The 24,020-nt window shown below is 35.4% G+C and overlaps 1 protein-coding gene across 5 annotated transcripts in view; it reads left to right on the top strand.

Moving 5' to 3' along the window:
* The window catches only part of LOC108711383 (transmembrane protease serine 11D), a 39,104-nt gene extending 22,177 nt beyond the window's left edge, over window positions 1-16,927 (top strand). The window contains exons 8-19 of one of the 5 annotated variants that reach the window (XM_041591166.1): window positions 328-390; window positions 1,511-1,570; window positions 2,481-2,540; window positions 4,120-4,161; window positions 4,361-4,420; window positions 6,739-6,798; window positions 8,990-9,037; window positions 10,652-10,708; window positions 11,297-11,468; window positions 13,375-13,631; window positions 15,112-15,254; window positions 16,529-16,927. In XM_041591166.1, the coding sequence (XP_041447100.1) occupies window positions 328-390; window positions 1,511-1,570; window positions 2,481-2,540; window positions 4,120-4,161; window positions 4,361-4,420; window positions 6,739-6,798; window positions 8,990-9,037; window positions 10,652-10,708; window positions 11,297-11,468; window positions 13,375-13,631; window positions 15,112-15,254; window positions 16,529-16,693 (1,187 nt within the window). In that variant the 3' untranslated portion in view covers window positions 16,694-16,927. Of the gene's footprint in view, window positions 1-327; window positions 391-1,510; window positions 1,571-2,480; window positions 2,541-4,119; window positions 4,168-4,360; window positions 4,421-6,738; window positions 6,799-8,989; window positions 9,038-10,651; window positions 10,709-11,296; window positions 11,469-13,374; window positions 13,632-15,111; window positions 15,255-16,528 lie in introns of all 5 variants that reach the window. The other 4 variants (XM_041591164.1, XM_041591167.1, XM_018253071.2 and 1 more) reach the window with 4 other exon arrangements.
* Window positions 16,928-24,020: the final 7,093 nt, after the last annotated feature.

The raw sequence follows: 24,020 nt of genomic DNA, 5'->3' as shown, positions 1-24,020 counted from the left end.
TATTGCACTCTTGCTGCAGAGCCTATCCCTAAGATATCATGATGCCATGCTAAGGTAATTCCCCAGTAACCCTGTTAGCCATATGTTAGGTCTCTTGAAACTTCATAGAAACGCCATAGACTTTGTATGAGATCATCACTTTATAATACTACTTTATGTTGGCAAATTGGTCCACTATATGTAAAGATAAAGAACAGAATTGTGATAGAAAACTTGAGACTTGTTTTGTAACCCTTAACTAGGATATATAAGAATTTATACTATACCTTGGATTGATCCACAACTAATGACAATGTTGTGCCTGGATCCTTTTACTTGATTTTACAGTACCTGTGAAGAATGCTGAAACTACTTCAGCTGCTGCGAACACCAGTGCACAAACCCTCACAGGTTTGTATAAATCCAAAGTCTCTTTTGTTTGTATAAAATAATCCCTGGTATTAATGGGCTGCCTTATATCCCTGGTGCTTGTGAGATGGCCACCATCCTGCTTCAGACAATAGTTATATATTAGAGTGACTGGATTGCAGGGTGACACTGACAGAAAAAATGGGATGGTGATTTAAAAATCACCAAGGATTTCTTTGAACATATATATAGCACATTCTCCTTTGCAGGATTTAAGTCATGTTATTAATTTTTTAGATCTTAGCAATAATTAATCAATATACATTATTGTTGACACCTCGTTATTATAAAAAAAAGTAAATAATAGGGCTCATTAACAAACAAAAGTGCAAAGTGATAAAATGAAAACAAAACTGTGCATCCTTTGACACTATGCACAAATGTACTTGTGTCTATACAAGCTCAAAAGAATTGTGCCAATATGTCCATCCAGCCTCCTCGGATATAGTTCACTGATATGCAGGAACAGTGGATGCAAGGGAGCCCTGGAATTAGTACTAGCCTAGTATAGCAAACAATAAATAATATGCCAAAGCCAGAACAACCCCCATGCACCTGACACCAAATGCAGTAAGACAAACATATGCTGCAATTTGCACATGACTGGATGCTTATATGTATCCACATATAAGATGGTATATTAGCTAATTAAGGTATATGTTTATTATGCAGTGTAAAACTTAATTTGCCAAAAAAACTGTCTAAACAGCTGTGTAAGATAAATGGCTTATTCATGAAGGTGTGTGTAATTTTACACCATGCAAATGTCAGCTTCCAGCAAGTGTCACTCTAAGAAAAAAAGCTTAAAAATGTTACGCTGTTTTTTTTACACAACATAATAAATATACCCCTATGTGTGTAAAGATTAGATTACCTCTGGCTATGTGGAAGTTTAATGGTTTGCCCATCCTCTAACAGAAATTTAGTACCACCCTGGAGAGCAACTAGGTAACAGGGAAGTTGGTATTTGTTTGTTATACAACATACTTGTTGACAGGTACCCATATTAAAGAGGTGAATCCTGTTGATTAAACTGATAAGTAGCCTGCTATTGCTTATTCTTTTCTTTAGTAATGTTTGCTTCTGCCCTTGTATTTTTCAGTCCCCAGCTTGATCAAAACTACAACTGCCACCACTCAGATGCCAGAACAGAGCAGTACAGGTGTGTGGGAGTTAATGGGTTTGCCCATCCTTTAACAGAAATGTAGTTACAACCTGAAGAGGAACTAGCAGGGATAATCGTAATCTTTTAGAAAATGAGGGCCTCAATTTCTGTAGTTTTAAAAGTGAAATGTGCCCCTTTGTCATATTTTCTGTTTCATAATGCACCAAATGTTTATAATAGATGACAGGTCGAAACTGCAGGAAGGCCAGTTTAGATCTCAGACTCTCTTACTATTACCATGCTGTTGCAATATTGCAATGTTGAAATATGCAAGGCCTTTCCTCAAAAAGACATTGTTTGGAAAGCAGCATATTGCTTTAAAATCTGTTTTTAATGGTGCCTTCACAGATGCAAATAAATAAATCTGTGCAATTAAAATGACCATTTTTAGTTCATAAATACAAAAATAGCAATTAAATCAATCAATCAGTGACTGGGCAGTCTACTAATTCATAGTAAATACATACAATTAAAAAGCTCCTTATTATAAAATATATTACAAACAATTTCAAGAATATATACTTAACTTGACTTCTTAATAGGTCAAAAATAAAACTTTCATATATTTTTCAGAAAAGAAAATTATTCAGATTCAACATTAGATATGTTGTCTCTGTACTGTTTGCAATTAAATATAGGGTTTAAATGACTTGCAAATCATCCCATTCCCTTTTTATTTATATTCCACACAGTGTGCCAACTTTTTTGAAATTGTACTACTGCTACTACTAAGATGCCAGATTTAAACAATACAGGTATTTAGGAGGTTATGGGTTTGGGTAATACAATGTACTTATGGAAGGCAAACATGTTAAGAAAATTAATCCTATTGATTAAATTGATAAGCAGCCTGCTATTACTTGTACTTTTCTTTAGTAATGTTTGCTTCTGCACTTGTATTTTTCAGCCACCAGCTTGATCAAAACTACAACTGCTACCACTCAGATGCCAGAACAGGGCAGTACAGGTGTGTGGGAGTTTATGGGTTTGCCCATCCAGAAATGTAGTAACAACCTGAAGAGGAACTAGCAGGGATAATCATAACCTTTAAGAAAATGAGGGCATCAATGTCTATAGTTTTAAAAGTGAAATGTTTGCTCTTTGTCATATTTTCTGTTTCATAATGCACCAAATGATTTTAATAGGTGACAGGTCAAAATTGCAGGAAGGCCAGTTTAGACTCCAGACTTTCTTACTATTACCATGCTGTTGAAATACATGAAGAATGTGGTTTGGTATTATCTAACTAAAATATGCAAAGCCTTTCCTCAAAAAGACATTTTTTGGATGGCAGCATATTGCTTTAAAACGTGTTTTTAATGGTGCCTTCACAGATGCAAATAAATAAATATGTGGAATTAAAATGACCATTTTTAGTGCATAAATACCAAAATAGCAATTAAAACAATTAATTATAATTAAAAAGCTCATTATAAAATATATTATGAACAATTTCCAGAATGAATACTTAACCACTTCAAGAAAAATTATCATATCTTTTTAGAAAAGAAAAGTATTTAAGTTTCAACATTAGATATGTTGTCTTTGTACTGTTTGCAATTAAATATAGGGTTTAAATGACTTGCAAATCATCCCATACCCTTTTTATTTACATTGTACACAATGCCCCAATGTTTTTGCCCCAATGTTTTTGAAATTGTACTACTGCCACTACTAAGATGCCAGAAAGGAACAATACAGGTATTTAGGTTATGAGTTTACCCATCCTCTACCAGTAATGTAATAACAACCAGATAGCAGGGAATTTGGTGTTTTAAGTAGTAGAATGTACTTAATGACAAGCAAACATGTTAAAGGGATACTGTCATGGGAAAAAATTTTTTTTCAAAATGAATCAGTTAATAGTGCTGCTCCAGAATTATGAGCTGAAATCCATTTCTCAAAAGAGCAAACAGATTTTTTTATATTTAATTTTGAAATCTGACATGGGGCTAGACATATTGTCAATTTCCCAGCTGCCCCAAGTCATGTGACTTGTGCTCTGATAAACTTCGATCACTCTTTACTGCTGTACTGCAAGTTGGAGTGATATCACCCCCTCCCTTTTCCCCCCCAGCAGCCAAACAAAAGAACAATGGGAAGGTAACCAGATAACAGCTCCCTAACACAAGATAACAGCTGCCTGGTAGATCTAAGAACAGCACTCAATAGTAAAAACCCATGTCTCACTGAGACACATTCAGTTACATTGAGAAGGAAAAACAGCAGCCTGCCAGAAAGCATTTCTCTCCTAAAGTGCAAGCACTAGTCACATGACCAGGGGCAGCTGGGAAATTGACAAAATGTCTAGCCCCATGTCAGATTTCAAAATTGAATATAAATAAATCTGTTTGCTCTTTTGAGAAATGGATTTCAGTGGAGAATTCTGCTGGAGCAGCACTATTAACTGTTTCATTTAAAAAAAAAAAAATTCCCATGACAGTATCCCTTTAAGGAAATTAATCCTGTTGATTAAATTGATAAGTAGCCTGCTATTGCTTGTACTTTTCTTTAGTACTGTTTCCTTCTGCACTTGTATTTTTCAGCCCCCAGCTTGATCACAACTGCCACCACTCAGATTCCAACAGGTACAGGTGTGTGGGAGGCTATGAGTTTGCCCATCCTCCTCCATCTAGCAACAACCTGAAGAATGACTAGATAGCAGGAATTTGGGTGTTTTGTGAAATACAGCATACCTATATAGAAATGCATCCTGTTGATTAAACTGATAAGTAGACTGCTATTGTTTTTACTTTTTCTTAGTAACATTTGCTTTTGCACTTTCAGCTCCCAGCTTGATCAGAACTACTACCACCACAACTCAGATGCCAGAACAGAGCAGTACAGGTGAGTATCATACAGTACTGGTGTGCAGGTAAACATAAGGTCAACCAGCAATCAACCCCAACCTTCCCTCTCCAACACAGCTATCAACCACATACTGCCCTCTTGCTGAGGTATGCTATCAAGGATAATTCCCAAGCAATCCAAAGCCTCGATAATTATTCATGTTGGCCACAGCACACTCCTGCATTTGGGGTGGAAGGGATCATTTTGAGTAGGTGAAAGAGAGTTTTGTTAAGTTCATTTTAGCATAATTATTAATACTTTCTGCTTTTTTTTATACATTGTAAGAACAGAAATTTTTAAAGTTGATGACTTTGCTATAAATGCTGTCCTTCTGCAGTGTGTTCTTGTTAGCCACTTACCTCATACAACAGTTAATTCTGTAGGGCTGCATGTGGCATTTCGGTCTGCAGTTGAACAGCCCTATTTTCTATCACAGAAAGCAATGTAACATTTTTGCTACACTAGTGCTTTTACATGCTAAGGGCTCAATTACAAATCAAATCTAATAGTGTGTACACAATTTTGATGGAAATTACCATGAACAAAAACACAATTTAGCATTTTGCTGTCCCTGGTAACTGGCCGCTCACTGCCGCCTTAGGCAAGGTTCTCACTTTGCCTCATGGCAATATAATTGAGCCCTTATATTGTTGCAAGCAGGCCCAGACTGAGAATTAAAATAGGCCCTGGCATTTCAGGTACACAGAGGCACAATCAGCCCACATAGAAGCCCAAACAGCTCCCACCAGCCCACTAAATACTGACTTTCTATGATACCTTATAGCAGCCCCTCTGGCATTTGCCAGAACCCACAGATTCCCAGTCCGGGCCTGGTTGCAAGGGAAGTCTTCCCAAAGCAGTTTTTGCATAATGATAGAAGATGTAATTATAACTAGCCCTTCAATATACATAGAAGTATTAAACCTTTTTGTTCTATGCACTCTTCAAACAATATAGTATTTCTGTAGCGTTCACAACGGAGAACCGCTGTAACCGAGGATAGCCACTCCAAGGGGAGTGGATATGGTGGGAGCCTAGGGGATTCGGATTCAGATTCAGATTCAGATGTCAGGAACAAACAGAATACATTCAATGACTCAGCCCTGAGCAAAGCTCAGGGCGGGGTTTATAAAGGGAAGGTGATTAGGAAATGGGAGACACATGAGGGTAAATGAGGTGGTTGGAAAACACTGAACAGGCAGATAACAAAAACATTAAACACAAGAGTTCAAAACCAGTCCCGAGAGCCCCCAGTGGCTCATGAGGTATGTGCTGCAAATGACCAGAACACAGCACCACCAGAGTTCAAGTCCCGGGCTGATCCTGACAATTTCTCTTCCAGGTCTGTTAAACAGCTTCTGCTGTCTTGTATAAGGAGTCAGAATTAGCATAGTAGGGAATATACAACATATTTCACTGTCAATAGCAATTATATTTTCTATCATTATGCAGAAAAGGTTTTTTGTTGGAGATACCTTCAATAAGTTACAGTTATCATGACTATATTTTTTAAGAAATGATAATTATTACTAGTGATGGGGGAATATGACCCATTACGATTAGCCAAAAATTCACCAGACTGCGAAAATTCGACAAAATGTATTCAAGTCTATGGGCATCAAATTCTTGCACGTCACACAATGAGGCACGTCAATTTTTTTTTTGACGTCCGACAATTTTTTCCACCCATTGAAGTCTATGGGTGTAATTTTTGTGGTGAAACTCAGCAAAAAATTTCACTCATCACTAATATTATGTCTAATAGTATTAAAATGGCTCATATGTTATCATGTGCTTTACCTTCATTGTCAATAATAAACAGCACAAAGACGAGCAACACAGCTTTGACTTGTGTAGATATTATACTTAACATTACAAAAGCAATAACGTTAACATGGCACAGTTGAAAAAAATGTGAATTGTATTGTTAGTATGTTATAGTTGTAGTACTATATGTAATAACTCACTATAATTACAGTAAAACAATTACTGTTATGCTTTAATCTTCTTTACCGTAGAAACGAATCCCCAAATACAAAATGTATCAATAATCTGATCACTACTTTAATACTACAATAATTTTAAAATGTATACGTATAAAAAAGACAAAAAGCCAGCCAGACTGCTAGCAATTCTATGTATATATATATATATAAGAATAGCACTGCTAAATATATATATATATATATATATATATATATATATATATATATATATATATATATATATATATATATATATACACATACATACAGTAATTAAGGTTTAAAAAGAAACATAAGTAAGTGTTTCTAATACCCCACATGTATTTTCAGCAACTTTGAGGAAAACTGCAAGTACTGCTACTGAAAGCACCAATGCGCAAACACTTACAGGTGTGTATAATGTTTACATAAAACATCTACAATTGGTTTCCCTGAGATCCCTAGTGCTTGTCAGGCTGTTTATTCTGGACTACAGCCTGCTTTAAACCATAGTTATATTTCGGGGGTTGGATTGCATCTTAATGCCAGTTGGTATGAACACTGGCATAAAACACAGGAGCCATGAGTATTTTGATGTTATCCTTATGAATGGAGCACATTGACCTTCTCAATCAGTGTTTAGAGATGTCATTTGTGTCACATGACTACTGAAACTTGTGTATCATAACTAGGGATGCACCAAATTCAATATTTTGGGTTTAGGCTGAATCCCAAAGCAAATCCGAACCCTAATCTGCCTATATACATTAGGGTAAGGAAGGGCTAAAAAGAACCTCACGCAAAAAAAAAAAATGTTAACTTCCATGTTCATTCGACAAAGTTGTATAATTTTCTGGTTTCGGATTCAGTATCATCCAAAATAGGCAGCAGCACTCCCATATCACAGTAAAACCGCCTTTATTTCAGAATTACATCTGGCACTAGTGATGGGCGAATTTATTCGCCAGGCGCGAATTCGCGGCGAATTTGCGCGATTCGCGCCGAGCGAATAAATTCGCGAAACGCCCGCGAAAATTCGCGGTAAAAATTCTTTTCGAAAAACGGATGCCGGCGCCAAAAACGGGCGCCGGCGCCGAAAAAAACGGCGCCGTTTCGCGAATTTTTCGCGGTTTCGCGAATTTCGCGCGAAATTCCCGAATTTTTCGGCGAAGCGAAACGGCGCAAATTCGCCCATCACTATCTGGCACAGCAATGTTTCAGACCACCTGGTCCTTTTTCAAGCTGACAAAGTTTAAAACTGCAAAATGTAACTTCCTTAAATACACACATTAACAATGCCCCCTGGTGGTTATGACTAATACAATGTATCAAAATGTTTTGCTTAAAACTTTATGACAACACTTTGTAACAAAATATGTATCACTTATATCATCAGATACAATATTGAAGTACACTTATTTGTAACATAGAGGCAAACTTAGCTTTTTGTTGCTTCAATAGTATAGTCTCTGCTAGTCACTAGAAGATAAGCAAAGTAATGTATCATATTAAAATCAATTTTTATTTTTACAAAAAAAGATTAAAAGATGTTAGCCTCTATGTTACAAATAAGTGTACTTCAATAATAAAAGCACTCAGCCTAAGAGTGTTTAGAGCAATGATAGAACAAATTCAAAATGAAAAATCAGCAAACATGGACATTTGGGCTCCCTACAAACTCTTGAGAGATGCACCAATAAAACCAACAGTCATAATGCCACCCTCTCATTTATATCACATTTATACTATGGGGAGTAGGAGTTTGGTAGTTGATAGCCTGGTTGACCCGAAAAAGTCTATCTTATTTTTCTTTCCCTTTCCTTTAAATATTTCAATATAGATCAGGGACCTCTTTGCAGACAGTCCCTATATTGTTTATTTTGTTCATAGTTACATAGAAACACAGACATTTTATCTTTAGCAAATGTGTGAATAAAATTTCTTTAAATAAAATGTTTTTTTAAAGCCTGCAGCTTAGTGTGCGCACATTTTAAACTGATGTGCACGGTTTGTAAAAACTCAGGTCAGAATTGATAAAAAATGTTTTCATATAAAATTATTTGTGCACACCACAATTTGTTATATGTGCTTTCCTCAAAACCTTGTGCGAGCACACAAGCGCACACCTTAGAGGGAGCATCGTTATCCGGAAACCCATTATCCAGAAAGCTCCGAATTACAGAAATCACCCATAGACTCAATTTTATCCAAATAATCCAAATTTTTTAAAAATATTTCCTTTCTCTCTGTAATAATAGAAGAGTACTAAGATATAATTAATCCTTATTGGAAGCACAACCACCCTATTGGGTTTATTTAATGTTTACATGATTTTCTAGTAGACTTCAGGTATGAAGAACCAAAGTATGGAAAGATCCCTTATCCGGAAAACCCCAGGTCCTGAGCATTCTGGATAAAAGATGCCATACCTGTATTAGCAAATCGTGACTTGGGTATACATTATCCTATACGTAAAACCAATAATGTCAACAATATACGTTAAAAATATTTATAATGTTTTTTATCTTAAAGTTGTAATATCTTATTCAAGAATACATTACAATTAAAATTACTCTCATGTTTTTATGTTCTTCACCTTTAGAGTCAACAAACATTAGCAGCACTACGACCACTACAGAGATTTCAACAAGTATGTTCAAAAGAAACAAAGATCCGGCTATACTACTAGCAACACCAAACAGGCTACTCATATAGCTTTGTAAAAAGTAGCACAGAAATACAGTTTTGGTGGTATTTTTACAGAAGCCAGTATATTTTTAAAAGCTTAGAAACAGCTGCAAAGCCACAAGTAACAAAAGTGGTAGAAATCTAGTAAACTAGCAACTCTGGCTAATTAAGTTTTTTTTATAAGTAACATACAGAATTTACTCACATGAAAGACTTAGGTTCAGCATTAGTTTAAATACATTCGTTTAATGTGTGTTTTTGGTGTAAAATGAAATACACATTTTTTTTATAAATATTTAGGATGTGAATGGATTGTCTGTTGTTCTGTTCTGATAAAAAAAAAATCTGTCAGTGACTAAAAACTGATTGATGATTATATTTACATTTTTATGTGATATACCTTTATTGGTCAGTAACACTGCATGGTCTGTCCTTGTAAGCCAAACAGTCTGGCAAATGCATTGCACCAAATATAAAGACTGAAACCAGATATCTATTCCAACTAGTTATTAACCTGTTTTGTGAAACTCACCTACAGTATGTGCAGAAGGCTGAGACCTTATAATATTTATAGCTGGCGACTTCTTTTTTTGTTCAAAAGTTCTAACTTACTTTTTTGGATAAGCGGTTTTCTTAACACATTTTATAACATATGGAACATTAATTTTACAGTAGGCTCATGTGTAGGGCATTATATTAACTCTCTTGTATTTATTAAGGTTCCCTGGACATGTGTAATATAAACCGGTAACTTAAAACATTTGCAGCAACATTTATAATAAAGACGTCCATACAACGTTAAATTTCCCGCCCTATGCAAATTGACCTAAGAGCAAGAAAACTCGCGTAGTTTTGCTAGGCAGAAATGAGTGCTAGCACATCTTTGATATGAAATGCTTGTACAGACGAAGTAATGCTAGCAGGACGAAACTTCGCATTTTAGTGAATTCGCGTATTCGTAGCGTATTTGTGCCTGGCGAAGTGGTGCGATGGATGCGAAGCTGACGCTGGCGAAAATTCCCCGTTAGTGAATCTGCCCCATAATGTGATTATTTAGTGAATGGCTAGAAGACTTGCTTGTATCTTGTCAGCTTTTGTCTTTATCTTTCAGTTATTGAACTATACACTAATCTCAATTACTTGTATTTTTAGCTTTTAGAAATACCAGGACCAGCAAAACTGTTGTGCAGACCCCTGCAACTACTATTCTAGGTGCATACCAGACTGAACACATTCATATTCACTGCAATTACTGACTGATAAAGACTTGAGAACTTAAATATGAAGATAGATTTATCATATTATTATGATGTTTGAAACCAAAAACCTGCTGCCTAGTGAATCCATCATTCCCAAAACACAATAATAAAGCTTTTATTGGGTGTTACAGTGTTCTCTAATTTTGTGGTCTTAGGATCAGAGTAGTAGTGTGTGGTAAACAATTTCACTAGTTCAGTAAAAGTTTGTGATTTGCTGCCAATAATTATTGGGCCAGGGCAATTACTTATATTAGCCAATATTAGTTTTTAACCTACTTCATGATGAGCCACTGGTAATGTTTATAATATTTTTTTAGCATCCTCAAATGTCATGCCAGTCACCACTCTTCAGGCCGCAGCTGAAAATTTTAAAGGTACGTAACAAGGGGACCAAACTACATGTATGTGTGTTGTATGTATAACCTGCCTATTGTACAACAGAGTTTTCTGTTCACAAGAAATAGGAATGATAATTATCACTGAAGATTGTAAAAAAAAGCAAACACGACATGACAAATTGAAATGGTTTTGTATTACAGCGCTCCAAAACAAAATATTAAAATAGGTACAGTTACTACAATTCACTGTAATTCAGGCACTAACACCCTATCTTTATTGCCTACCAATGGCAGAGGGTACTGTAAGTACAAGCTTGCCTTACACAAGATTTTTCATCTGGCATCAGGCGTAGAGTTCAGACATGCCCTAGAAACAAAAGCTAAAAACAGGTGCAAGCTGCCATGATTTTTGTACTTTGCATACCTCCACCGTTGAAGCCATAACATTATTCCTGCTCAGGCCCCTTCGAGAGGTTAGTACAAGACTGTTTTGCCTCTCAGGGTCTGCCTTGCAAAAGATTTTTACTCTGGCTTCAGGTGCAGTGTGCAGCAAAGCCTGAGAAGCAACATGTTCCATAGTAAAACAGTATACATTTGTCATATAATTGTTCTGTTTTTAAACAGCTTGTGGTGTAGGAGGCCCATCAGCAGTGGCAAACAGAATAGTAGGAGGAACCAATGCTGCTGTTGGCTCTTGGCCTTGGCAGGCTGGTCTGAGATACAATAAATATTACATTTGTGGAGCCTCGTTGATCAGTGATACCTGGCTTGTTACTGCTGCTCACTGCATTATCTCGTAAGTAATATTGAGTCATACATTTAATGTTTAAACGGTATATTTAATGAAGAAAAGAATTGTAATATAGGCTAATGAGATATATTGTAATATAGGCTCATGAAAATATGAAACGTTCTACATGTAATCAATTTGAAAATAATGTTCTGTAAGTTACTTTTTGCTATTTCTCTGAAATATGAATCATAAGCAGGCTTTGAGTTCGTTTTTGGTGGACAGTTAGGCATCATATAGACAAAGAGATGTTAAGTGAAGATGTTGGATGAGTTAGAATTACATTAATTGCTTTTCTAAGCTTACTAGGAAGAGAAAAGAGAGAGAGAATATGACAAGGAATAAAAGAGTAAATAAAAGAAGAGAATAAAGTTTGGTGGGTAGAAAGGTGAGATAATGAAATTATAGTAAAAGCTGAATAACACCGTGTTGAGGCAATGCGGAAGTTACACAAAAAAGAAAAAAAACCAAGAAAGCACTGGTGCTTAAAACAGAAAAAGATTTTCCATCAAGACAGTTCACAGTATTTAAAATGCTAAAAGTGATAAATGTTTCTATACACAAAATAACCCCCTATTGTTATGTAGTGATAAGGCCCAATAATGATTCTAAACTGGTCCAGAAATCATTCAAAACCTTCTCAATTCGATTTATAATATTTATTTTATATTGCATATTGTAGCGAAAAATGACATGTGTAAGTGGATAAAAAACATTATATTATTAATTCATTACAGAAGGTGTTCACCTCTGTAGAGATTTCTGAGCTGAATATTATTGTGTAAAATCATTATTGGGCCATATCACTGTATAACAATAAGGTTTTCTTTCATATTTTAGCATTTTATTTAGTATTTGGAGACATGTATATTGTTTTGAATAATGTGGACTAGGTGTTAAAGCAAAATCTTTTTGTGTTTTAAGGTGCTTATACTTTATGATGTTTTGTATACTTTTTATTGATATTTATGAGCCTTGGGTGTTTTAAAGGGGACCTGTCACGCAGACATAAAAAACTGTATAATAAAAGTCCTTTTTGAATTAAACATGAAAATCATATGCTGAAAAGGGGGCCTGGACCGCGGGGTCTGCTTTCTCGATATCGTTCGAATCCTCCTCCCCACCACTGTTTTTCTTCAAGTGTTTTTGAGATGAAAACTGTGCCTTATACCACTAGATGTCACTTATGTATATATATTATATATAAAATAACTAAATGGGGCTGATTTCTGGTTAGATTTACTTTTGTTTCACAAATTGTATTTTTTTCTAAAAACTCGTGTTTTTAAAATTTCTCTAAAACTTGGAAAATTTGAGATTTATTAAGTGTAAAAACCAAAAAAACTCTAATATAAAATGAAAAATCGAAATTTTTAGAGGTATTAGAGATATTCATATTATCTTCAGTTCATTTAACTTTTTTTTCATTCTTACTTTTTTTATTTGGATCTTTTAATAACCTTCATGGCATTTGTAATTTTAGAGAAATAGAGTTTAATCATGGTTTCAAAAACTCTAATACCACTCAAGTTCGACATTTAGTAAATGGGCCTCTATGTCGAAAATTCATGTTATTATAGCAATACATTTAAAACATTGTAAAATCTTTTATCAAAAGGGGCTACAACATTGTAACATTTATAAAGTGAAGATGTGGTATAAAAATAGCCATCTAAACCATATAGATTTATATACAGAATCTTAATTACTAATTTTATTATTAATAATACTTGCATGTTCATCCATCTTTTTTTCTGTTGTCTAAAACATTCCTAATAATCATTAAAGTGTTAGTAACCCTTCTGAATTCCCCAGCTTAGTCGTCACTAAATCTGGCTCTATGGTTTATTCTGTTAGCTGGAAACATATACACCACTATTTGCTAATTTAAATAATTGCTTAATTTCCACAGACAAGTTCCAAGTTTGTTTACTGTAATCTTAGGAACAATTTTATCAACGTCCTCATCTGTGTTATATCTGGAAAGTATTATAGTACATGAAAAATATACAAGATCAACCTCTGGAAATGACATTGCCCTTCTTAAATTGTCTATTCCACTGAAATTCACAAGATATATTGGACCAGTTTGTCTACCACAGATATCCGATATCTTTGCTGATGGCTTGCCATGTTACATCACTGGATGGGGGACACTTTCAGAAGGAGGTTTGTAATAGAATACCTATTGATGGTGCTTAGATAAAACCAAAGTAAATTCTTATACCAATAATAACATTAATGGCGTTATTTACTAAAACTCAATTTTTTCTGGTCAGGCTTTTTGGGGCAAAAACTGGAATTTTTTTCAAAATGTATTATACCTCAATGCTGCAAAACCCCAGAATCAATATCAGTCAATATATTATGGTCTACACTAGTTTAACCTGAAAATCCGAAAAATTCATGGTTTTTGCGCAAAAACCCCAAAAAAATAGGAATTCAAGAAATTTGTATGAGTCTATTTTTTGCTTGATTTTTTTGACTTTTTTCAAGTGATTTTAATGATAAATAAGGTAACAAAGTGGATGGGAGTTTGGTTGAGCAGATTTTAGTACATAACTCCCTAAAAGTAAAAAAAAATGTTTTATTTGTGCCTTACTTCTACTTTTTTATAGCCAGACATGATAATTATTACATATATTTATAAAGCTCAAATATTCTGCATCACTGTACAGTAGATAGATGTATCCATTGAACAAACAAGTTACATATACACAAAAATATTACTGATAAAAGAGGTTAAGCTTGTGTTTCATGATCACATGGGTTTCTGTGCAACAAACTATTTTACAGGTCTATTATCTGGCATGCTTGGCACCAGGGGTTTTCCAGATAAAGGGTCTTTCTATAATTTAGATGACCACACCTGAAGTCTGCTAAAAATCATCTAAACTTTAAATTGGTTGTTCGTCTTTAAAATAACCTTTAGTATGATGTAGCGAGTAATTCTGAAAAAAATTGGTTTTTATTTGTTATTATTTGTGGCCTTTGAGTTATTTAACTTTTTATTCTGCAGTTCTCTAGTTTGCAATATCAGCAATCTGTTTGCTAGGGTAAGTGGACACACTGATTTCAATAAGAGACTGGAATATGAATAGGAGAGGCCTGAATAGAATAGAAAGCAATAACAACTTTTAGCCTTACAGAGCATTTGTCTTTTAGATGTGGTCAGTGACCCCAATCTGAAAGCTGGAAAGAGTCAGAAGTCAATTAATTAAAAAACTATAAATAAGAAAAAATGTAGACCAATTGAAAAGTTGATTAGAACTGGTCATAACATAAGGTGAACCACACCTATAAATAAACTCAATAGAATCAACTGTATGGGAGATGGCCTTCCCGAAATTCAGAGCTTTCTGGATGTGTGCTTTGTAGGAGATTTCCTCTGATTATACGTTTTAATCATCATTTGTAATCAGCATTAGTTAGTAGTAAAGGAAATTTGCATAGAGTAATGGATTAAGTAGAGTATTTATGGCATAGTAAGCCAGAATGGCCCTCCTAGACATATTAGAGCTTTAAGGAAAGGTCCTCTACTATTTTCTCCAGTATATATGGGAGACCGATAAGCTTTTTACAAAACATACACACATTCCATAACAATTGACCATGTTTGTCTGGTCATTTTATTCTTCTTTTTCTTTAGGGTCTGTATCTATTACACTGCAAGAGGCTGAGGTAAAGATCATTGGTACAGAGACCTGCAACAGTTCCCAGATGTATAAAAGTATGATAGGGCCATCAATGATATGTGCTGGATATGTGGATGGAAACATTGATTCTTGTCAGGTGAGTCACTGAGTTTTTTTTTTCTTTCAGAGCCATAATGTACACTTTTCACTTTAGCCCCTATTTGTACACGAGCCCAGTAGTTAGTACATTTTAGAGTTTTTTAGACTTGGGCCAAATCCAGCATTGGCTAGCCCTTTTCAGAAATCAGTTTTGGCAAAATCGTAATACTTAGACTGAACACCTTGGGGCTGATTTATCAAGATTCAATTTTTTTGCCCTAAAACTCACAAATTAGATTTTCTTTCAATTCAATGCTATACCATGATAAAAGAACTGCCGATCTATACCCTGAAAACAATTTACTTTGGTCAAAAAGTACAGTTTCTTAATTGCTATGCGTTTCGCTAGTATAACTTCATCCATATTTCTCCATATCTTTAGGAAAACATGTATGAACTCCTCTGCATGTTGCACTTTAATACAGAAAAGGCATATATAAGTATTAAAGCTTGTGGGCTCCATGGAGGAGACATATATGTTCCTCTCTAGGCACTATGCATTTTAAGTCATTATAAATTTGTGTATTGATTAATTTTGGAATGAATTAAGGGGTCAAAAATATTACTGTTTTTAAGGGGCAGCTTTCTGGTTGAGGTGAATTTTCAAATGAAAAAAATTAGAATTTCGAGCTATTTTTTGTGTACTTCGACTAGGGAATAGTCCAAATTTCAAAATCGCAAATTTATCATATACTGTCTCTTTAAAAAGTCAACTTCGACCATTCATCATCTAAAACCGGCCAAATTGCTGTTTTTTTAGCCTATGGGGGACCTCCTAGAACCTATTTGGTGTCAACTGGTGGACTTTGAAAAATCAAAGTTTTTTTGGGGAAAAACTTCGAATCGAATTTGATCGAAGTCGCTATTCCTTCGATTCGTACAATTTGAATTCGGCCAAATACAGACATATTCGATCGAAAACGGTCCTATTCAACAAAAAAAACTTCAACCTAATTTCAGTTGGTCTTTTTGAATTCGAATTTCGAAGTTTTTTTTCAATTCGAAATTCGACCCTTGATAAATTTGCCCCTAAGTGTTTTTAAGTATTTATGTATTTTAAGAAGACTGGCCAGTCAATTATGAATTGTATGTTTATTATTATTTGAAGTAAAAAGTGTGCTTAATTCCAGCATTGTTTTTTTTTTATTTATTAAAAGAATTACCATTCTGTTAATGTGATTCTATACTTATATTCTGAATAATGTATTATCTGCTTTGTATTTATTATCAGAACTTTTAACCAAGCTCTACACTTATGTTTCCTTAACAAAGGGAGATTCTGGAGGTCCTCTTGTTGCCAAAAAAGTTAATGACACATCATGGTATCTTATTGGAATTGTGAGTTTTGGAGAAGGTTGTGCCAGGGTAAATAAGCCTGGAGTTTATTCAAGGGTAACTTATTTGCGGAGCTGGATCACACAGAAGACTGGCATATAAAGCAAATCTTCAGGAGTATGTCAAGAAGTTAAATTTGAGTGGTATCACTATACTCAATCCTTAAAGGAAAACCAGCAAATCAGATAGATGCACAATAAAACTGTTCTGTATCAAGCACACATCCTTTTAAGACTCACATCATTTGTGACTCAGATGGGCTTTCTGTTTTCTGGTACTGGGGATGAGCCACAGAAGTTGTCTGAACTGTATATACAGCTTACTGTACACATGTTACTGTATATTGGCCTGTTTTTGTACAAAAACATATATAGCAGTATAAAGTTGACTAATAGTGATTAATCTCAAAAGTTTTAATTAATGTATTTGTTAACAGAAATATAGCTGGTTCTCTAATAACAATGTACAAGAGAAATACCTCACCTAAATTCCACCTGATTTTGTCTAAGAAGTGTGTTTACATGGAACTACTCATAAGATGTGTTAGAAAAACAACCTATATTATGCAGTTTGGTGTCATGCTATGAAAATCGAATTTGGGGCTTGCAGGTATTGGTTCCCCTGTCAGATGCACATTCAGCCTCTGCGTAAGCCAGAGAATAGTCCCTTATAGGGACTAATTTCCATCAAATATCAGTATGAGGGTTATTCAGCACCACTGCAAGCTAAATACTTTGTTGAAAAGATATATAGGGGCATTGGTTACCAAGAAGCGAAACATACCTGTGAAACCTGGGACATTAAGAACTTTACTTTTAGTTCTAAATCAACTTCAAGATGCTGTGTTCTTTTAACGGAAGGACCCCAGCACAGTATGACGCAGAAGGGGACAGCAGGGTAATTTTCTTTCAAGCGGCAGCCTAACCTAGACCACAACTGTGTAACATCATATACTGTACTTTATTTATGTTTCCTTGTGATGTACAGTAAATTGTTTTTTAAAATGTAAATGTATTAGTCTTAAATAAACAGTAATAATAATAAAAATGAATTATTTTTTCCTTCACTATCATATGCCTGTGCCTTGTTAGAAAGCTACAGTAATGTTCTCTGGTCCCCTTCAAACAGATGCCTCAATACAATTAGCCCAAGTTTAAAAACCACCTTGACTATATGTGAGAGAAATAAATCCTCTTCGAATCTTATGTCACCCTGGAGCCCTGCTGCTCTTATATAACTTAGTAACATACAGGCCCAGACTGGCAATCTGTGGGTTCTGGCAAATGCCAGAGGGGCTGCTATAAGGTGCCATAGAAAGTCAGTATTTAGTGGGCTTGTGGGAGTTGTTTGGGCCTCTGTGTAGGCTTATTGGGCCTATGTGTACCTCAAATGCCAGGGCCTATTTTAATTCTCAGTCCGGACCTGGTAACATAGTTACCTGTATACATGAGCAGCAGGGATTTGTTTGCTATGTTTATATTGAGAGTAAATCATGTGTCTGGGTACGAGTAATCTCATTCCTATCTTTCAAGCAAAAAATAGATGGAATGGATTATTTTGAATGAGTAGTTGGGAACCTTGGTTAGATTACAAACATACTTGTACCCAGACACATGATTTACTCAATATAAACACAGCAAATGAATCCCTAAGCACATGAACTCTGTGGGGCATATTTATCAAAGGTCGAAGTTAAAAAAAAACTTCGAATTCAAAAAGACCAAACAAATGGTGGTCGAAGTTTTTTGGGGTTCGAAGCAGTGCTACTTCGAATCGTACAGGTCGAAGTAGCGCTACTTCAAATCGTATGATTTGATGTAGTGCTACTTAGATTCAAAGTTTTTCACTTCAAAACTTCACCTTGACCTTGACCTTTGATAAATCTGCCCCTAAGTTTTTTTTACTACAATAAATTTTTTTGAAAGTTTTGTTTTACGTAAAGCAGTTACTTTACAAAAAAATAAAATATGTAGAGAAAAAAAGGAGAAAATAAGTCTGAACATACAAAATAACAATAACAGATTGCTGGTATAATTACAATATAATAATTATACCCAAGAATATTGTTATAAATAATCTCAGACTTGGGTCCCAAAAGAGTAATACATTTGCAAGGTGTGTTGAACACACAGGGGCAGATTTATCAAAGGTCGAGGTGAAATTTTGAAGTGAAGAACTTAGAATTTCAAGCTATTTTTTGTGTAGGGAATAGTCATACTTTGATTCGAAGTTGAAAAAAACTTCGAAATTCGAAGGTCGAATTTTTTTGAAGTACTGTCTCTTTAAAACTTTGACCTCGACCTACGCCACCTAAAAGCTGCCGAAGTGCTGTTTTAGTCTATGGGGGACCTCCTATAACCTGTATGGAGGTAATTGGGGGAGTTTGGGAGATCAAGACATATAACGATATTCTAGTGCAGTGTCTTATTCAAACCACTGCTTGGTTTCTAGAATAAGTTAGACCCTAGCTGTTGAAACTCCAAATTGGAGAGCTAATAACTAAAATACAAATAATTAAACAACCATAATCAAAAAAGACAAATTGCAAATTCTCTCAGAATATCACTGTCTACTTTATGCTAAAAATGAAAATAAACTCCCTCTTTCAGACAAATGAGGCTTGCATTGAGGAATACTCTGAAATGTATTTGTCATGTTTCTTCAGATTTGTTCCTACATAGCAACTTTTTACCATAGTGCATGTTAAGATTTAAGGGTTCAAGCACTATGTATGCTATTGGGTGCAAAATTTCATCTGGTTGCAGTGATGGGCAAATCTAACCCATTTAGCTTTGCTTAAAATTCGCCAAAATGCATTGGTCTATAGACTTTTTATACACGGATGTTTCATTATGTGGTACTCACTCTGCTACCTACAGGGAAGTGCCAACACAGGTGGAATGCAACTTGATGGGAATGCATGAGTTAATCTGACTATATTTAAATGTAGTGTTTGAGCAGCCCCCCAAAAATATATAGGCAGATTAAGTAAAGTTACTTTTAATATGCTACAGTACATTTTAACCATTGATTTAAAGAAAATTTGAAAAGGACAAGACTTGTGTCTTATATCACTAGTCCATTATTATATATAAAGTAGCTCTTGTTTAAATGGTTAAAATTTCAAATGCATGAGTTACTTCAGCCTGTTTTTTAAAGCGTGCATTCTGTGCAGTACAATACCACTAAACGCAGGTGGAACTATAAACTCAAGACTTAGGAAATGTTACATAGTGAAGATGGAACCTCTGTTGTTATCATTTGTGTTGTTAAATATTAGAATTTAAAATTCCATGTTGCTAGCAGACACTATTCAATAAAATTATTATTTTGAATTATTCTCCTGTTATTCATTCATTGTCTTATTATCAGTGTAAAATTGTTTATACACTGACAGATTTGATAAGGCATTTAGAGTGATATGACCTGATGTTCTGGGTTCCTATGCAAGGTGAGGGTTTGGTTTCAACAGACAATCCTAAAATCTGTCAGGAAATGTACAGTAGTACATTAGCTACAATGGGTAAGTTATACAAGTACATCAATCTTTTCTGCTAATGTTCATATCTTACCTGTGTTGTACCACAATATGTAGGAATTTATATAATTGCAGGATGAACATTTCTATATTCTACTGAACTATTTAATATAGTGGCAATAGATACAGTATCTTTTAACGGAAACAGATATTTACCTGCGAGATGTCTTTTTTTGCGAAACTCTTGCTTCACAGGTGTCAAGTTTCTTTCGTTGTGACAGCCTAACTAGACAGTAAAGTCACAGCTTTATGCGTTTAGACTGGTTTACTTGAAAATTAACAAAGACATAAATGTCGTCAAAAGGTGTTAACAATGCTAAAAGCTAGGTAAGGTAAGGAAATAAGAGATACCAGACTCTAAAAATAGTTAATGTATGTTAAAGGGGAACTCCATACAAACATAACTTAAGCTTTTTGAAATGTTAACATAATTTCAAGTAACTTTGTAATATACATCAATTAAAATATATGCAGACTATTCGTGATTTTTAATGGTTTGGAACAGTTCCCTAAGCCAAGCAACCTGCTGATCTGTCTGACTACTTTGTTGAGCTAGCTGACTTGTTGCTTTGTATTAGCAGCCATCTGTCCTTAGCCTGCATCCTTCAAACCCCACAATTCCCTGCACACATGATTTCAATAAGTAATCACAGTGCAATGCATTGTGGGTTATGTAGATCCTGCATGCTGTCTGCAAGCTGTGCAGAAGTTGTTACCATTTGTAACATCAGTGTTTAGAGAACTGTTAAACAGCTGGATTTCAGCATAGAAAATGCCATACTTTTGCCATAATGTCATACTTTTTGACTTCTGCAACTAAAGATAATAGTTTAGAAACTAAGAATAAAACATTACAATAGAACAACAATTTTTAAATAATACAGTTGAACAGAGAAATGTCTACTTAGTGCTTCTTTATACACCTTCCCAAGCAGTGGCATAACTGCCATACAAAAGACCCTGGTTACTACCGGGTCGGGACCAATTGTGTGGTCTACACTAAGGTTGCATGAATGTGGTGGGAGGCAGCTTAAAGTGCACATTGTGGGTATCCTGGTGGAAACAAGTTATATCACTTCGCCCAAGAGATGAGGCATGCAGAATACTCCCGTAATTTCCATTAAAACAGAAACAGCATTATATTTATGTTTTAAATAAGCTTTTTCATACAAATGCATTCTTGTCAGTCAGCTGTTATAAGCCATCCTGTGGTTAAAAATGGCATACAAGTAGCAGGCTATGATAAAACTACATCAAGCTCATGTGTTATAACATGATGTGAATGACATTTACAAATTCAGGCAAGTTTTTGTACCTGCATTCTAGAATATCTTGCTGCAATGAAACAGATCTGGAACTTGTGGTAGATGGTGACATTTTGAAAATTTTCTTGGTAAAGATTTGATTTAAAGAACGTTTATTTGAGACATCTGTGATCTACAGCCGAATTGTAAGAGGCTCCTCCTCATATTAAATTAACTAGTTGGTAAACTACCTTTGCGCATAAATGTATGGGATCCATTATCCGGAAAGCCATAATCAAGAAACCTCCAAACTGCAAGATGCCATCTGCTATAGAATCAGTTTGAATAAAATAAGAGGATTTCTTTTTTCTATGTAATAATAAAATAGTACATTGTATTTGAGCCTAATTAAGATATAATTAATCCTTACTGGAGCCAAAGCTATTTGGTTTAATTTTTAAATAATTAAAGTTGGCTACGGCTGCTTCAAGTGCTTTATGCGCATACTCCTGCACATCCTAAACAAATTTAATATGCATATTTCAATTCAAAATCGGGAGTCCATATAGTTATTCAGCCAGGCCCAAGGGACTCGCCCCAGTTCCAAAAGGCAATCAACTGCAGAAAAGTTTGTATCAAAAACGATATAAGTACCAAGGCCTCTTCAAGTAAAAAAATAAGCGCCTATGATTAAGCGCCGGAGGGTGCGAAACGCGTAAGGTGGGATATGTGGGGTAGTATGTACTAGATACTGTTTTAATGTGAATAACAATAAATTAATATTTTTTTACTTGAAGAGGCCTTGGGACTTATATCGTTTTTGATATAAACTTTTCTGAAATTTAATATGCAGCCATTCATTGGCTTTGCTAACCAGCTGATCCCGCAATGAGTAGTTAATTGGTTGGACTGGTACAGTACCGATGACACAATAAGCACTGAAGGGAGGGGGGAGGACTGAGGAGCGGTGTCACCAAACCCTTTTGAAAGAGACAGCCTGAGCAGATTTTACTTTGGAGTCGTGCATTTTGGGTTAGTTAACTCTATGGGGCAAATTCACTAAAGGACGAAGCGCTTAATTCGCTAGCATAGCGCATTTTCGTTAATTCGCCGATTCAATAACGGACGCTGGCATGAATTCGCTAGTGTTATTTCGCACCCTTACGCCTGGCGAATTTGCGCAACGGACGTAACTACGCAAATTCACTAAAGTGCGCATTTTTCTGAACACTTCCTTTTACGCTAGACTTCCTTCGCCACCTCAGACCAGGCTAAGTGCAATAGAGTATGGGTGATAGGCTGAAAAAGATTAAAAAATTTTTTGGGGCTACCCTCCTTCCCCACTACATTTCCTAACTCATGGCACCTTAACTATACACTGGGCACATGTGTAGGGCAAAATAAAAATTTTATTTGCTGTTTTGAAGGTTTCCCAGGCTTATGTAGTGCTGCTACATATACCTCCATTGTAACTTCAATTTGGCGCCGTATGCAAATTAAGCATCGCTAGCGTAACTTCGCTTTGCTTGGCGAATTAACGCCAGCGCAACTTCGCAACCTTACGCTTCCCGAGCGCAACTTCGGATTTTAATGAATTTGCGCTGGCGAAAATACGCTGGCGCAACTACGCATCTTAGTGAATGTCCCACTATACCCGTTTGTTTTGGCTGATGAATGTATATTAGAAAAATTACTATGTGCCCATGAATTAATTGACGAACTTTATTGTGAGAAAAACAAATATATTTTTTAAAAATGTGATTATTTTGCTAATGGACTCAAAAGGGGCAAATTTACTAAAGGGCAAAGTGGCTAACGCTAGCGAAAATTCGCCACCCTTATGGCTGAAGTTGCGCTCTGTCAACGGGACTTACCTAAGCTAATTCACTATCTTGCGTATTTTACTGAACGTTACCTCTTGCGCCAGACTCGACTTCACCAGGAATTTGTCAAGAAAAAGTTGAAAATTCTTCTAAGTCCCAAAAAACGCTGGCGTTTTTTTACTTTTTACTGGGTGATAGGCTGAAAAAGATCTAAAAAAGACCTAAACTATACAGTGGGCACATGTGTAGGGCAATATAAGACCTCTAATACATTTTATTAAGTTTCCCTGGCCTTGTGTAGTGTAATGTAGTTGCTGCAGCATACACGTCCCTTGTACTTTAACTGCACGCCGTATGCTAATTAGGCATCGCTAGTGTAACTTCGGACTGCTTAACGTATTATTGCTAGTGCAACTTTGCAACCATTCAGTAACCTGTGGCAACTTCAGATCTTCGTGAATTTGCACAGCCCTGCGAAACTACGCCTGGCGAAGTGTGGCGAAGCTGTCACTATCGCATTTTTGCCACATAGTGAATTTGCCCCTATATGAGATGGCTTTCCCATAATTCGGAGCATTCTGGATAATGGATCTCAGATAAGGAATTTCATACCTGTACTGGAGTTTAACTATGGCAGAAGAGAAAGACATAAACAAATAAAGAATTTGAGCTAAAAACCATTGTGTTGGGAAGTGATCAATCTATATTCTTGAGAGAGAGAGAGAGAGAGAGAGAGAGAGAAAGAGAGAGAGAGAGAGAGAGAGGTATGGTAAGTATACTTTATGGAGTAAGTTTTTATTATTTTAACTTGGTAGAGTTAGTGT

The sequence above is a fragment of the Xenopus laevis genome, chromosome 1L (assembly GCF_017654675.1).
Source record: "Xenopus laevis strain J_2021 chromosome 1L, Xenopus_laevis_v10.1, whole genome shotgun sequence".
NCBI lineage: Eukaryota > Metazoa > Chordata > Amphibia > Anura > Pipidae > Xenopus > Xenopus laevis.
This window is presented reverse-complemented; position numbering and strand designations above follow the sequence as displayed.